Source organism: Chiloscyllium plagiosum, chromosome 17 (assembly GCF_004010195.1).
Source record: "Chiloscyllium plagiosum isolate BGI_BamShark_2017 chromosome 17, ASM401019v2, whole genome shotgun sequence".
Taxonomy (NCBI): Eukaryota; Metazoa; Chordata; class Chondrichthyes; order Orectolobiformes; family Hemiscylliidae; genus Chiloscyllium; species Chiloscyllium plagiosum.
The window spans coordinates 66,831,387-66,849,319 of NC_057726.1; the positions used below are offsets into that span (position 1 = coordinate 66,831,387).

Sequence of the window (17,933 nt, forward strand, 5' to 3'; positions counted from 1 at the left end):
GTCAATATTTCTGTCTAGTGGAGTTCAGTTTAATAACTAAGAGGAAACTATGGTGTTGATAAATTCCAACCTGGGCTGGCATTTCACAAACATGCAGACAAACATTCGTAACAGATGCATGCATCCACCAGGGCACCCTAAAACAGAGCTCAAAACAGGCTGAGAGTGGATCATACTTCTCAGTATGGGTTTAGGAGAAAAGTTATTTTAAATATGTAGAAGTGAAGAACAAACCTCTACAGTTCCCTAAAGGGTCAATCTTCATCCTTCAGGCCTATGCAAAAATCTTGGTTCTAATCTCAAACATCCCGTCCAGCCAAATTTAATGCAAACTTCCAAAGCTACACCTTCTTTACTGAATAAATACTGACTGATTATTCTAGGCCTTTCAATTTTGCTGCTAGACTTTGGCTTCACTCAGTTTTCTTGACTTCAGATGCAGAAATTTCATTATAGCAGGATTAAATCAGGACCAAGGTTTCAAATATCATCTTTCTTCCAAAGCATCTAAAAGTAGTTTTGGAAGTGTTTTGTAGAAGTAGCTTTCAAACAAAATGGCTTTGCATGCTTCTCAGCTAGCCAATTATCTGAATAATACTAATATAGATTCATTTTTCTCCTCATCTGATTTTGTTGCCAAAGTTCCCACATTCGTTGTCAGGAGAATGTATGTCCTTGCTGGCTATTACAATGTTTTCACTTCAACTAGGTAATTTCATAATCATCAATATATAGGACAGGCAGGTCTCTAGTAAACCTAGCTTTAAAAATCAATGGAGTATGGTCCCTCCTTTTTTCGTTAATGAGATGGAAGGGATCACTGGCAAGACCAGTGTTTATTGCTCATTTCTATAGCAGATGAAGCCTAGTTTGTGACAAAGGTGCATCAAGAACCTGTGCACCTTCCGATTACAATGGTTACTGAAAATGCACTCGGAGGAGAAAGACCTGGTAATACTCAAAACAGCTTTGATTCATTAAATGTGGAAATCTCTTTCAAGCCCTGATTACATGATATTGCTCTGTGAAGACTAATCATGTTTAAACCGAGGCAGTGGAATCAACTAGCTAGGTCACATTCTCACAACAGTCACAGACAACACAACCACTTACAAGGTTTCATCTTACTCTGCTGGAATGTCTGTGGGTTCAGTCCAGATGTGCTCATCTTTCTCTGTCCAAAGGGGTCAGTGTTCACAGTTGGTAGTGCAAGTCCACCAGTTCCCATACCACTCAAACTCCCTGTACCCAAACTACCTGTAGACACAAAATCAAATAAAAATTTCCATTTTAATACCTTTGTCTTAGTCTCATTAAGGAGTTAACAGACAAGGCTACAAATACATTGCACATCAGTTTCCTTTTGATTGGTCCTTCAATGCAGAAATCCCTTCACCACCTTCCTCCCTTCTGGCCAACACAACATTCTTCAAACTGACAGAGGATGCTTCAATTCAGGAATACAAATGACAAACGTATTGCCTCAGTGGGACATTTCTTCACCGGGTATGTGAGTCACATACTGATACACATTTATTCTTGAGGTTTAACAAAAACAAAAGTGGGGAAGGGTTCAGTCAATCAACAGTTTGTGGCTCCAACCTTGAAACTAAAATATCCAGGACAAGCTTTACAAACTGGGTTTCTTTGGCGAGGCTGTATGTTGATCTACAAAACTCTGCATTGTTCTTTCCAAAGAGATGGCTGCAGAACAACACACCACGTTTATTTGGTTTCTACTTCCAAAAGAAACCCAGAAAGAAGGGACCACTTATCAACTATCAGAGCTGGGTTGAGAGTTTGTGATGAAACAGAGATTTATATTATGTATTTTAGTACCTTTAATGCAGTTTTAGGTTCTTGGAATTCAAAATTAAATATATAGATGGGTGTGAGAGTGAGTGTTTGGAATTAACATATTCATCATTAATTTGCTGCACTATTAAGAAACTGCAATACCCATAGTTCCAAGTGAGAAGTTACCTGGTGGGCTTAGAGGGAGGACCTTCCAGAGTCTAACTTTCGTTTTTTTGTGCTGAGAAATCACTTAGAGTAAAGCATATATTAAGGTCCAAAATGTGAGAAGTACTTTCAATGGTCTATCAGATGCAAAGCAACATTTCTTTGCAAAGGTGCTTGAAGCAATGAAATTTCAGAGGTGGTTATTATTCCTAGCTCAGAGTAGTGGAATACAGTCAGTGAAAGAGAAGATTATGAAGTTTTAAAAAGGAAAAAAAGGAATTGAAGCTGCATCAGGGACAATATAACAGTAGAGGACAGTCAGCTAGGGAGTATAGTAATAAAGAAAGAGCTATCTGCAATTCCAGATTTTTAAAAAAATAATTTGTCTTTGAAGTCATTAAAATTTCAAAAAATTTACTGGACTGGGTCTTGTTAGATGTGCAGCACCTGTTGTTAGGATTGTAACAATCCATTACACCAGGGTGTACTGATTCAATACAAAGCCATTATTTCTGTTCAATCTACAAAGAGTGCTTAGGTTATTGTTCAGGAGTTTAAAAATCTGTTACTGAGTTAACATGTCTTTACTTTCGTTTCTGCTAACTTTCTTTCGCTAAAACAAAGATAGCAACATTGCGTGCTTAGACTTTAGCAAACGATTATGTTGTTAACAAACATTTTAGAAAAGTATGATCTACCCAGCTTTACGATCTGTTCACAATTCAATAATCTAACTTTCCATCAGAGATCTGACTAGCCTAGTACCATCAATAATTCGACATTACCTCAAAACAATTGGGTCACTAGACAAGTTGCTTCATAAGAATAAGGCTTGGTATTCCACTCTATTGCCAATCTTCAGCATTAATTGTACTGCAGAGTGTTTAAAATGTAACCACAACAGTATGTTACACCGTATTATAATCTAACCTTATAAATTAACCTGGTAAAGAAAGAGTGAAGATAATTTTACATGCTATCATTGACTATGTAAGCATATAAATTATATTACATTTGACAATAGCAGACCAGTTATCACAAACATTTCTGGGATAATCTAACCTGGGAGCTGAGAAGGAAGACTGCCAATTCCACTGAAAGGAGTTGTCTGATTTGGTGTAGAGAGTGGTGGAAAGGCTTTTGCTGGTGATTGAGGGGTGTTGAATGCAGAACTCAGATTAGTAGTAAAACCCTGCATACTTGGAGTGAGCGATGCTGCTGATCCACCAATAGTCAACGAAGCCATGCCAGACAATGGGTCAATCTAAAAAGAACACATGGTGTGGGTGAAAAAGAAATAAAAATCAACTTCAGAGACATAGCTCATTAAAATTTAACAAATTATGTTTGCTTGGCCTCTAAAACCCTTCTAAGCTGAGTCATTTAAAAATATCAAAAATGTAAATTTGCCTCAGGGCAGAATATCAAAGCATTAGTTACAGTCCTTTACTTGATTACACCTTTCACCACACTATAATAAATTTCCCAACCTGGCTAAGAAACAGTGAGCAGTTTTATCTTAAAGTTGGTACTGATACCAAAAACTGACTGTGCTACAAGTAAAGCTCCAAGGAACTCTCTTCACTGATCAGGGAAAACATCAAAGAAAATCTTTGCATTTGAGAAGGTAGCATCATTGAACTTGTACAAATATATCTGCGCATGGAGGCAGGGACGGGCTATCTGCATTAAAATGGATCCTCTAAAAAAATCTCCATTAATTGAGAAAGTATTTAAATTTACCCTGTAAGTTTAAACCGTTACTGAGTGGTCACATTTACAGTACTGTTGACAGGTACTCAAAAAAAAATCAGTTTTGATCACTAATCCTACCCAAATCCCCCTCAGTTTTTCAAATAGCAATTTAATTTCACTACTACTAGCAATTCCAATTCACCCCAAGCTGTAGGTCACTCAAGTATTAGGACTGGTTGCCCTTGGAGATAGATAATTTTTTTGTAAGCAAAGGTATTAAAAGGCAGGTATATGGAGTAAGGCCCCAGATCAACGATGATCTAATTCAAACGGCCAATGCCATTTGATCTGATAACCCGCACCAGTAGTCTATTTGACCATGGGAAAAGACAGACATCACAGTTGTCCAAGCCTGTCCTCAACCCATTGCCTGTATAAAAGATTTCCAATAGCATTTGTTTCACTGGGAGTATAAACTCCAGCCACTTTGCACAAACTAACCTGGGCTGTGCAGCTAATTCAAATTGATGTGCTACATCCCTTCAAAGGGAATTCACAAAAAACACAAACCTGGGGAGAACCTGCATTTGTTGAGATTTTCAGGCTCAATTCTCAAAGGAAATTTTTGAATTGTGTACACATTATTGCTAACAATATTTTCCACTGCTTACATTCCCTGGCCCCACACCTCCCCCCCCACCCACCCCAAACTCTTTCACAAGTCTTCCCTATTGTCCATTTTCTCTGCTTTGTGTTTTTATTCCCCATCAACTATCTCAATATTCCTCTCATATCCCAAAGAGACTGGTGGCTAGATGTGGCTTTCAACAGGCCCCTGACAGCAAATGCAAGGTCCATCTTGGCACTGTGCTAGATTATTTATCCAGATTCCACTGAATTGAAAGCTACAGTCCTAACTGATACTGGGAACAATACTGGTGGGAACAGCCATACAAAAACAATTTGGAAAGGGAACCAAATGCGCAGCCAAATAAGGACATTGGAAGTTTCTCACCAGATCCAGAGCTGCAGATTCAAAACCAGGCTATGAAACATACAGATTAGAGGAAAGCTTTTAAGGGGAGGGAACTTTGTCACTCACGGAATTTAGCAACTTGTTGGGAATGACAGGCATGCACAGCAATGTGTTGGTTAATAGAGAGAGTCGAGATGATGTTTCCCCATATTAAATGGAGAAATCGAATGCATCCCATCTCTCCAATTGATTCTTCCAGATTTAATTATAAACATAAAATTTATCTTGTGACAGGTTGGTTAACTCCAAGCTTACAAATACATGTGTATTCATGTGCTTATCATGGACCACTAGAGTAACTAGAAACAGACTGGTTATTGCTGCATCTTTTAAAAACAGTACTGAATCACAATTAACAATTAATAAATTCCTACTTTAGAACAGGAAATCTCAAAATGAAGTCAGCCAGTTTTGTAATCAAATGTAAAGTGAACACGATATTTATACCAAGTTAAATTACAAAAGTGCATTGTAATTAGAGCCTCTTTTTCAAAAAAAAGGGCAATATTTTTATTAGTCAACTTGCTTCCACGATTTTTTCGTTTGATCAGTTGCAAGGATTACACGAAGGTGAAAAACAATTTTGCTTTACTTAACTATTTGTACCTGTACAGGTGACATGGTTTCTATACTGCTGGTACTAGGTGCGCGGACCTTGGGCATTACTCCAGGTGGCGGCTGACGGGCCTTGTTCATGACATTGCCACAGTTGGCCACCATTGTGAGAATGGTCTCTGACAGCTCCTGTGAAACACTCCTAGTAGGAAAAGGAAATACGGTATTATAATAACCCAATAATAGAAGATATCTAACAGTGGCACCCAAGAATTCAGGCTAACCATTTTAGTTTCTGTTAGCTCATTTCCATCAGGCAAAAGAACAGAGTCAACAGTTCCTACATTATAAGCAGTCAAGAAAATTGTTTCAACTGAAAACAAGTACTTCAGACTGGAGATACAGCTCAGACAACCACCCAGCCAAAGCAAGCTCTGTCCTACCATTAGGAGCTTTGAGCTATACTGTCACTGCAGTCAAAGACAGTTGGATTGGACAACAGTGACGCAGGTACTGTGTGAACCGGTCATGATTAGCAATGAAGCGCTTGCAACAGTTTGTAAATCAGATTTGTGCAGTCAGATCCATTTACATTGTGAATTATACAAACCATGCCACAGCACAGTTTTCATTCAACAATTCACCCAGGCATTGTTGCAGCTATGTTACAGCTCGAAGGTGACTTGACATTTCAATAATGCAGACTGCATTTGCTGCTCATTAATGCTCCCTAATCATAACCTATTCAAGAATATACACTCAAACAGGGAAATCACTCGAAAACTGTGCTTAATCCATCAGCTCAACACATGGACCACAGTGCAAGTTCATTTTTTATGGGATACAGAGTTTTCCTGTCAGCAAACTACACTGCTACTTTGTCATTCAATGGATAACCTAATAATCCAGGAAATAAAATGATAAGCGAAACTACAAAAGGCAGTATATTGCCAGAAACATACAAAACAAAAAAAAACCCCGGTTTCAGCATCACAATGCCAAAGAGGCAGCTGATGTGTTGCAGAGCTTATGTGGTTAGGTACAACTTTTAACAGGAGGACTAGCAATTAAAAACACAGAACACATTTTCATTCAGATATGTGCTAAATCACTCAACAAGTGGATTTAGTTTATATGGAAAATATGTTCCTTTACCAGATTATATATTTCAGTTCCGTAACTTCACTGATACATTAGTGCAGTCATATCTCTGATCTGCTGTCACACAAATGCCATGTTAGCAACAGAAAGAGCACACCTAGAAAAGAACTACTAGGTTGCAGCACATGAAAAATTTCCTTTTGCAGATTTTCAGGGGCTATACGCATATCATTCCAAAGGAGGTGTTTGCACACACCAAAGGTGATTATAGAGTCATAGGGATGTACAGCATGGAAACAAACCCTTTGGCCCAACCTGTCCATGCTGACCAGATATCCCAACCCAATCTAGTCCCACCTGCCAGCACCCGGCCCATATCCCTCCAAACCCTTCCTACTCATATACCCATCCAAATGCCTCTTAAATGTTGCAACTGTACCAGCTTCCACCACATGCGGGCGGCACAGTGGCGAGCACTGCTGCCTCACAGCGCTGGAGACCCGGGTTCAATTCCCGCCTCAGTCGACTAACTGTGTGGAGTTTGCACGTTCTCCCAGTGTCTGCGTGGGTTTCCTACGGTTTCCTCCCACAGTCCAAAGATGTGCAAGTCAGGTGAACTGGCCATGCTAAAATTGCCCGTAGCGTTAGGTAAGGGGGAAATGTAGGGGTATGGGTGGGTTGCGCTTCGGCGGATCGCGCTTCGGCGGGTCGGTGTGGACTTGTTGGGCCGAAGGGCCTGTTTCCACACTGTAATGTAATGTAATCTAATCTAATCCTCTGGCAGCTCATTCCATACACGTACCACCCTTTGTGTGAAAAAGTTGTCCTTTAGATCTCTTTTATATATCTTTCCCCTCTCACCCTAAACCTATGCCCTCTAGTTCTGGACTCCCCGACCGCAGGGAAAATACTTTGCCTATTTACCCTATCAATGCCCCTCATAATTTTGTAAACCTCTATAAGGTGACCCCTCAAGCCTCCGATGCTCCAGGGAAAACAGCCCCAGCCTGTTCAACCTCTCCCTATAGCTCACCCTGGCAACATCCTTGTAAATCTTTTCTGAACCCTTTCGAGTTTCACAACATCTTTCCAATAGCAGGGGAGACCAGAATTGCACGCAATATTCCAACAGTGGCCTAACCAATGTTCTGTACAGCTGCAACATGACCTCCCAACTCCTGTACTCAATACTCTGACCAATAAAGGAAAGCATACCAAACGCCTTCTTCACTATCCTATCTACCTGCGACTCCACTTTAGCAGTTTTCTCCCAGGAAATCCAGGAGAACTGGTCATCCTGCTATTATTTAACACTGAACGGATGAAATGTTTCTCTCAGTTGTTAATCGTTGTCACTCTTTCCCAGAGAGAAGGGAACGTTGAATTACTAATTCAACCTTGAATATATTTGAACAGATTTTCATGTACAAGAGAGTGTTAAGGGTTACAGTGGCCATGCAGGGCACAACCTGATCAGCCATGATCTTACTGAATGGTGTACCAGCCTTGAGGGACCAAATGGCCTACTCCTGCCCCTACTTCTTACGATCTCATCCCCTCAAAAAAACGAACAATAGTTTTTATTACATAATGGGAACACTGCAACCTGGCAGAGTGGGTGCTTATTTCTTGATAGCATTGGTAAAAAGTTTGGCACTGTTGGAGGAAATTAATAATGAGTGAGGTAATTGGTGTCCACGAGTGGCCTCATTCTTGGGCCTGAGCTCTACAACTGAATGAATAACCTATACTTAGTAATGTTTATTCAAATTGGCAAGTAGCATCAAATTAGACAGCAGTTTGTATAGGTGGGCATAGAAAGTTTCACAAAATCAAAGATTTGAGTGAGTGGTTGATAGAGGAAGTGTACAGACAACCATTTTGAATTGGGGAAAAAAAACAATTGGAATAGGAGGTATCCATTTTTTCCTCCATTTGAGGGCTGCTTCAGCACATCAAAATGTCACCTCTGATAAGAATCAAAGTTCTATGATTGACAGCATGGACATGGCGGCTGAAGAGCCTGTTCCTGTGCTGTTCTATATTTTGCCCTTTGAGCCGGAGATCACTACAGTGTGTATAGATAGCACATAATCGCCAAATGCTTCCAGTGTTTGCAGGAGTTGAAGAGGAACTCTCAAACATTTTTTACCGCATATTGACCCAGTCTTCTTTTTAATCTATCAGTAGATTACACAGATGAGTGAGGAAAACACAAACTTTTTATCACAATGATCCAACCATATTACCAAAGGAATGAGTTTTTGTTTAAAAATTGTCCAAATTGTTTTTTAACCTTCAGTTGGGGAATGGTCTTAAAAATTAAAGTCAAGGCATTCATAAGTAGCATCAGGAAGTACTTTCTCCCCCCCCCAACCACATAAGGGGATTGGAAACTGGAATAATCAGTCCAAGAGGCTACAGATGATGCGGCAGTTTTATTTTTCTAAAGCAGAGATCAAATTTTTGTGGTGAAAACAAACTCCTCAGGAAACCTGAAACAAAAAGAAAACGCCAGAGAAACTCAACAGGCTGGGCAGCACACGTGGAGAGAGAAGCAGAGATAACATTTTGTGTTTGATTGGATCCTTGGCAAGATTCTCAACAGAACATGAATCAAAACAGCTGAGATATCGAACAGACAGAATGCCAGAGCAGGCTTCACAGGTGGAGTCATCAACTCCAGTGGCTACTTTCTATATGTTTTAGGGAAGAGTGAGGCCAAAGAACCTGGTGACTCCCCGACCTGTAGATTTTTAACGGCAGGAAAGGCTCAAAGGATGACCCTTGATTATATCTTAAGATACCTTTCCCAAACAGTTTTCTAAAGCATATCAAATCAAGTACAGATAACACAAGTGAACCTAATGAAAGATTTAATAGGAACAGTATTAGGAAAGTCATTTTTTTTTCCAGGTTGCTTTAGCGCTGAGGGCTTGTCTAATGCGTGATTCTGCAGTAGAGGCATACGGTAAAGAAATCAGAAAATATCAGCAAATGCACAACCGCAATTCAATGGTATTCAGGTTATAAAGTTGCATTTTTGAACATAAAGCTAACGCTGTAAAACAAAAAAGCTCCCAGAGCAGCAATGTACAACAATGTACAACCAATACTGAGGTTTGCTCAAAATACAGCCAACTATCTTAGATATGGATTTCCCACCATTCAAAACATGTCATTGACTTGGAAAATAACTCTGGTTTCTTGGTCCTTGGGTCGCTAAATGTCACAAAGGAGAAAAAAATATTTTATTTTAAAAAAACTTAAGCGCTAATCTTACCCTGCACAGGCTTGTAAGCAAGCCAACATGGTGGCCAGTGTTTCTGGAGGGAGTTGAGCACTCTTGGGCTGTTCCTTTTCTGGGGCCAGTCCACCCATAATGGAAGGACAACGCCTCTTTAGGAACGTCACACATGCCTGGATAAATGGTTCCTGTCAAACAAACACAGTTGGATATTATCATCCTGTTGTCTCATACCCCTTTCCCCAACACACACTGATCACTTATGTAACACCTTATTATCTCAGCAACGTCTCAAAGGATTTCAAATGCACAAATCCTCATTTAAAAGTTGTGGCTGTATTCATGAAAATTGCAACTTTAACTGAAACATGGCTTCCTATACTAGTATTGAATGCAGCTTATACAGATACATGTCATCTGGTGATTTTTAAAGAATTTTTTTGCGTGTACAAAACGGACAGGCAAAATTTGAATACTTATTTCCCTGTCCCTTGTCGAATCTCTTAAGTAAATAACTTGGTGTGGTGTAAAATTATGTCCCAATACATGTGTGAATCATAATGTAACACGTGTATTGGGCCAAGCAGTGGAATGTGGCGAAACGGTTAAAAATTATGTCCCAATACATGTGTGAATCTAACCGGAATGGAGGTGTTGCTTAGTCCCGTGTGAATCTTATTACACACCTCCCCGTGTGAATCTTCTTATCTGTATGTAACCAGAATGGAATGTGTTTTTTAGCCTTGCTCTGCTGTTCACATGAATGTTTATATCTGGAAAAGAGTATATCAGCTGGAAAAGTCTCCAGTTCGGTGAGTCTGCTCCGGGGTTACGTTTAACCGCCGAGCGTGGGTTGTTGGCAACCGCTCTACGAGAACTGACGGCTCCCAGTTCCGGTAACATGTAGAGTGAGTATAAGCCAGACCCGTTGGTTGTGGCGACGCTGCGGGGAATAAAATGCCCATATTCTAGCAGACTCGCCTCTTGGTCGTTTGTTCTGTGTCAGACTACTCTCCTACGAACCTGACCTTGAGAATTTTTTAAAACACTTGGGAGCTGGATACTAGATGTATCAGAAGCGATAGGGATTGCTGGTAGATATGAAGAGTACACTTGCCTTAGAGAGCAGAAGACTACAGGTTATTTGGGACATGGTGAAAATGAATCTCACAATGTTTGAGAATATAGACCCCATTAACTAAATGATCCTAAAACAATGTTTTCTGAGGCCTTGCTGTATACTCAATTACTATGAAGCTCAATTATGTTTAAGTGCATATCCTTTTATGATTCTGACAAGTGGTTACAACTATACACTTCTGTAAGTTGCCCATGTGCCTTTAGATTGGAAGTACTCAACAATGATGCTTTAAATTTGTTAATTATCTATACAAGCAAACCTCTGTACTGCAACCTTGAGGCAGATCACAATTGACAGGTTAAAGGACTTAATTTAGACCCCTTGTCTGAAGCTGGTACCTGGATTAAAAGCATTAAAAAAAAAAATTTGGGAATTATATATGCTGCTGACAATAATTTCAGGATTATCCATGGAACAGTACAGACTTTAAATCTTAGATGCACTTTGATCAACAACAAAAAAAAAGTTGATTTTGAAGAATGATTGAATGAAGTGCAATTCTGGACATTTCCCATTCCAGTTGCTGCTGAATCCCAGTACAGAAAAACATAATTAAACTACAAACTGCCTGTTAGCAGTTTCACTACATGAAGTCAAACTAGACCAATCTGCGAAAGAATACTGGAAATAAAGTCCATATTAAATGTTACTTAACTTGGTGTTCAATTAATTGTATAGAAGTCAAAATGTTGTCTGAACCGATTATTCAATAGTGATCGAGTATTGTTACAATTGCGAAAATAGACAACAATATTCAACTTTCTTCACTTAATATCTAAGGCTTTCATGGTTATATAAAAAGCTCATTGTTGACCTAAAGTGGCTGCTGTGATCACCCACTAAGTCTGAACAATTCTCATGGAGCATACAAAACCAGCTGCATCGGAATTGCCATTTTAACCAAGAGGCACAAACAGATGTCAAGAAATTTGCATCACTATTTTATTCTCACTAGCATGATACATTCATAACAGTGGGAGATGACACTGTCTCCAAAACTATCTAGCTTGGGATGGAACAATGCTAGACACCAGAATCAATAAAGTAACTGTACATCAACAGCTTCTCTCCCTCAACCTCAGAAACTAGTACCAAAGATAAAGCAACTTGGGGAGGGAAAAGAAAAAAATCAATCACCATTCATTGGGATGTCATGGTTAACTTCACCAATCCTGAGGAAACAGGACAGGAGCTAATCATGAACTGGGACTCTAGCTTCACTCTTGCAACTCAAGGATGCCAAAAACTACAGCTGATGTTATCTTTCTAACTGTACAGGCCCCCAGTCCCCCTCTTCTTTACTATCTGTTTAATAAGGTGTTTAAGTTTCTCAGATATGAGTTACAAAAAAAAACTCTTTCACTCAAGACAACTTTGAAGGAGGCTCTCCATTTCTGATTTGATTAACTAAGTTTAATTGAAGTTTTACAGCTATGTGACCAAAAGGAAATAAGAACATTTGTCATGACCCACCGAGGGGAGTATCGCCTCACCTTGTCCTAAGAATATACAATTCCATTCCTTCACTGTGCTGATCTTGTAACCTCACAGGCAGCCCACAGTTTGGATCACAGCTTGTAAATTAAACCCACTTATCTCTACTTCACAGCCCTAACAATACCTGAATTCAATGCAGATTCCTTAGCAATCTTCTACAAAGTTAGATCTAGATCATGATTACAACTTTTTTTTCCCCTGGAATGATGTAAAGTATTGGCTAGAAAGGTTGGGCTGACAAATGGCAAGGAACATCCACACCACACAAGCGCCAGGCAATAATCATCTTTCAAATGTGAGAATCTAACCATCACTCCATGACCAACTCTTCACATTGAAGCACACATTACAACATATAAAAATAAAAGGCCTATGGTTAATATCTTACCCCATGCTCGCGAATTTTATCAGTTAACCATTTATCAAGTTTGAGGTATTCTCGGCGAGATGCAAGTGCAGCAAGATCAATAACAAAGGCAAACGGAGTACCATTTAGCAGCATAGACAAGGCCTGTTAGGGAAAAACAAAAGTGATCATAGAATCACTCCATTAAGTTATGCCAAATTCAGGAGTTTTGTAAATTATTCCAATTTATCCCGGGATTAGATTTCTGCCTGTTATGAGTTGTAAATCCCAGCCTGCTGCTATGCTACTCTCAGAGATGGTGAAATGAGGGGCAAACAAGACAAACCATTTTTTCTCTCTTCTGCTCAGCTCTAACCCTTGTTGGAAGCAAATGATCTGGCTTGGGTCAACCATGCAACAAAGCAGTTTCGGTCCAAAATGCAAAAATTACAAATTTGGATAAATGGTAAAAGGAAAAAAAACATTAAAATTAAACTTCAAGTATATGTTTGGAAACAAAATCTTATAATCTTTGCACATCAGTTGTTCTAAGCAACTCTAGAAAATTTAGGTTCTGCTCTTAGAACCCTCTGCTTCACAACAGATGGAATATTATGTTAAACTATACCAGCTCGACATCAACTGCTAAGTTCCGCATGAAAAGTAAATTAACCTGCCACAGTTTGGTCATCTACATCTACTAAATGCAACTCCCATATGCACTAGGTACATTAGAAAAATCTTCAAACACATTTAGAATGACACCAGTACAAACTTGCTCCATACAGAAGTCGAGGACTCATTTCAACTCATGTCCTCAACCATAAAAACAAAGAGTCAAAGATAGAGCCAACTGCAGATTTTCACTCCAAAGTGTTAGTAATTTGCACACTCTCCCTCAGAGATGTTCTGGCTATGAACCTTATCTACCCTTTGAATAATCCTATCTTTTAAAAAAGCGATCAGCTTAATTGCTGAGAAATTTCAGTTTCAAGACTGTATTCACTAGCACTGTTTAACTTCAGAGTTTGAAATCTAATGGCCAAAATAATCTATCTGTACGACACACTTCCAGTATTGGTACAGTTTTGAACTACAATTTATTGATTTGCTAACTTGCCCAAGTAGGATTTTAGATCAATAATGGAGATTCTGCACAATCCATCAGCATCGTTTCTCCACAGAGCAGCCATTTCGTCGACAGCCTGAGCAGAGTTAGTTGATCACAGCCAGGGTGAATACAGAAACCCTGGTCAAATCCTTAATGGAAATGTGTGAGTGGTGTATAATTGCCTGCTAAAACTGTATTATTTATTTATGAAACATATGAATATGCATCAATAGGATGAGGCACCAGCATGTGAATGGAGCCTTTGAAACAATGCTCTAGTAACAAGTCGAAGTCCAACAGAAGTCAACAAATTGTACAAAGAATGAAGATCTAACGTGTACAGTGAAACCCAAAGCCTTGGAGTTTTAATCAGAGTTTGCCATCCAAAACTGCACTGGGATGGTAATTACAAACAGGAAAGTGCAAATAATGTATGATGAACATACGTGTACTGACACATTAAACATATTGGTTTAAATGCTTATGCATACTGGTACTATTATGCTGCAAGCATTCAAGCTCCTGATTTTTTTCTGGTTAGATTGCTAAAAGCGGTGGCTCAGCACCTTCTCAGTCAATAAAAGCAGACTCTGCTAGAGCTACCCAACCTATGAATCAATTTTAAAAAACTGTGACTAGAGTCTTAGGAGTCACAAATTTGCAATTAATCACCCATTAATTTTCAAACATCTTATCTATTAATCTGCTTGCATAAGATGGCGATACTAAAAGATCTTGAGTGTTCTGATTCAGGATTTATCTACCATGAGGTATCAACATCAAGAATAGCTATTTATAAACTTTCAGCCTTGAAATTTGAATGGAACAAACTGACAAGAAGAAAGGGAAGCCCAACAAGTCTGAATCAAAGGTAAAAAAGACAGAAAACGGGACATGAACTTCACAAATTCATTACATTACATAGATCCAGTAATGAACATTGAGCTAACTTGCAGAGTATTTACCTTCAAGTCTTGAGCTACATCAAGAATGCGTGAGAGCTTGGCCTGGTCATACTGCTCACCACGCATGTACCACTCTGCCATTGCATGCATGATCAGCTGTCGGATCGATGGGGATTGACCCTGTAATATGGGAAATGTATGAAAATGAAAACACGACACTTAGAGGATATATACCACTCTATGATGCATACATGGCCACAGAGCACTTATCTCAGTTGTAAAAGACAATTTTTACACTTAGAATCTAGGATATGAAAAGCTCTAACTTCACTTCATTAAAATCAAATTTTAAAATGCCTCCAAACAGTATAAGACCTCATCTTACCAAGTGCGAATTGTTTAAATAGTGTGTATTCTCAATGTCTGGTTATCTACACAACTGTACTTAATATAAAGATGCATTACACCCACATTTACATTGTTTAAAAAAAGCAACCAGTTACTGTTTTCCAGAAATATTTCAGTTTCAGCATACCTGTCCGTGCCATGCATAGTGCAAGATAATGGCAGAATTTGGATGATTGCCCAGGAAAATTGGCATCAGTGTGGAAATGAGCTCATGGCGCAGTGTGTGCCAGGTTGGGTTAATCTGCAGTAAGGCCAGTACCAGCATGTCCGGGCAGTGCTTGATTGGGAAGTTAAAGAGTTGTTTGACCTGCTCATACTGTCCCAGCTCTGAAAGACGTAGTAGGGTCTCAATAAGGTCCAGGCTTTTCCTGCAATGAATGGATAATATTTTACATTAGGTTTTAGGAATTTACAGATCAGCAGAGTCAGGGTCAAGTGGTCTCATGTACAAGAGCATTACAAACACCAAAGGCACATGTGCTCTACAGGTGAGCTGAGGAAAGAGATTTTTCTTGCTCACCTGCACCCAATCCAGCAAATACACAGTATGCAACTGAAGCTCATCAGAATTTAGAGTAAATTATAACTATTGCTTCATCATAGAATCCTTAGTGGGGAAACAGGCCATTAGGCCCAACAAGTCCACATCGACCCTCCGAAGGGTAACCCACCCAGATCCATCTGCCCACCCTACCACTTCACACTCACCCCTAACCAATACACCCAGCCTGCACATCCCTGAACACTATGGACAATTTAGCATAACCAATTCACCTGACCTGCTCATCTTTGGATTGTGGGAGGAAAACGATCACCCAGAGGAACCCCTCACAAAGAGAGAATGTGCAAACTCCATGCAGACAGAGATTGGAATCGAACCTGGGTCCCTGGCGCTGAGAGGCAGAGGTGCTAACCACCAAGCTGCTTTATATGTAATGACTGAGTCTTTGAAAACATTGCATAACATCAAGGATTACAAAGACAAAGAACTTCACAGTCCTGTATGGTTAAAGTAGGGCAATTTTGAGTGAAACTTTATTTTTAAAAAAAATCAGCAACCTTAAAAACCTAATTCCTGGGTTCAACAGCCTCTTTCTCCTCCCTTTGAATGAGCAGTCTGAAGATTTTATCTAGCTCCCACTTAACGCTGGAAGCAAATGGAGCCTGTAGTAAAAGCTTTAGTTACAAGCACAGTGGTCACCGAGATGACTCACTGGAGGAGCAGTCTAAAAAAGGTATTTGGAGACACTATACTCCATAATCCATTTCCACAGCAACTGTAGTTTTAAATAGGTGAACAACAAATGATTGTTACTGAATAATAAATGAATATGCTCAGACAGTCTTGTGGCCTCATTTGTACTCGTCAGCACCAGACACAGAAATTACATCATTCGGACCACTGTATTTGTGCTGATGCCAAAACTGCAATTTAACCCACTTTATACAAGGTCCCTTCGCTGCTTTGATAAGTTTTTAAAAATACCAAATAATTGTCCAATTTTCTATGCAAATTATCAATTGGCACTCACGGCATTTCATATTCTCATGAGCACTGTCCTGAACCAAAAAATATCAAACTTCCATTTCTGACTCTGTTGATATCTCTACTAACTGTTCATTATTACAATAGAATTGCAAATGCTGAAGATCCAGGATTAAAATAAAGTGCTAGAGAAACTCAACAGTTCTGGCAGCATGCGCGGAGAAAGAAATAAGAGTTTAATGTTCAGTCCTAAGAGACTCTCCTTGGGAACATAATTGATTAATTCCCTCAAAACTTCTCATTTGAAAACATCACAGCATTGACCCTTAAACCTCTGTGCCAGAGCAAGAAGAACCATTTCTTAAGCCTTTATTTGTAATCAAAATTTCATTCCAACAGTGGTCCACAGTACCCCTCTTCCCAACCATGAATCCATAACTTCAAGCAACATATCAAATGGCCTTAATGTCTTTCAAACATTTTGTAAAACTTTATTGTTTACATATGTGAAGCTGAAGAATCTATAAAAAAGATTACTGGAAAAGCTCAGCAGGTCTGGCAGCATCTGTGGGGAGAAATCAAGAGTTAACATTTTGGTCAAGTGATCCTTCCTCAGAACTGTCAGAAATGTCTCAGAAAACCCAACCCAAAACGTCTAAGTGGACAAACAACCACTAACTAAGTCTAAGCATTGAACTCCAAGATTCAATTTAAATTGTAACACCAAGCCTGTTCCAAAATGTTTCACGGCAGAATTTCATAGTGAACGCCTCACCCCCCGAAGGTCACACTTGCCCTTTTAAAGTAGTCTTCAAATTCAATTACAAATCTCAAACTAGTATAGTTCTACGCCACATTCTTCTGAACGTGCCCAACTTTCAGAAGTACATACGTACCATGTAGCAATTTCTCGGTTATCATCCTCTGGAGGAGCTTTCAAGATGTCTGTCACCACAGTATGACATGGGTAGTCAGCAAAACAGAAGATATCTGGGTTCATTAATGAATGCTGAATAAACGATAGCTGCAAAAACAAAACACAGGTGAACATTTCAAACAATAACCCTACCAAACCAAGTTTCCCCATTAGGATTTTCAACAAAGCAGTAACCTCAGTTGGGTTCTCAATGACCACCTTTCACATATGGCATACACAACGTGCTGCAATCTTTACTTGGGGCAGAAAGACTTTTGCTGAAGCATTGCAGTGGTCAAAAGAGAAATCTTCACCCACTTCTTCAAAATGTTTATTTCTAATCGGAATATCCACTCCTTCCTCCATACACACAGCAACAAATATGACAGGAAAACGATAACTGCTTGGAACCTGACATGGTTGTCTGATGGCTTCCACCATCTGCATATCCATAATACAGACTTTGCTTTAATTTATCGCATTTAAACATTACTCCCTAAATAACTCAAAAATCTATTTTCTTTCGA

The 17,933-nt window shown here is 39.3% G+C and overlaps 1 protein-coding gene across 1 annotated transcript in view; it reads right to left on the reverse strand.

Annotated features, from left to right (window-relative positions):
• Nucleotides 1–17,933, reverse strand: part of cnot1 (CCR4-NOT transcription complex, subunit 1) — a 144,278-nt gene that overhangs the window by 68,230 nt on the left and 58,115 nt on the right. The window contains exons 11-18 of the mRNA XM_043707440.1: nt 17,387–17,514; nt 15,132–15,372; nt 14,657–14,776; nt 12,623–12,745; nt 9,633–9,784; nt 5,291–5,450; nt 3,025–3,226; nt 1,114–1,257 (exon numbers count right to left, since the gene is read on the reverse strand). Coding sequence (XP_043563375.1) covers nt 1,114–1,257; nt 3,025–3,226; nt 5,291–5,450; nt 9,633–9,784; nt 12,623–12,745; nt 14,657–14,776; nt 15,132–15,372; nt 17,387–17,514 — 1,270 coding nt within the window. The remainder of the gene's footprint in view (nt 1–1,113; nt 1,258–3,024; nt 3,227–5,290; nt 5,451–9,632; nt 9,785–12,622; nt 12,746–14,656; nt 14,777–15,131; nt 15,373–17,386; nt 17,515–17,933) is intronic.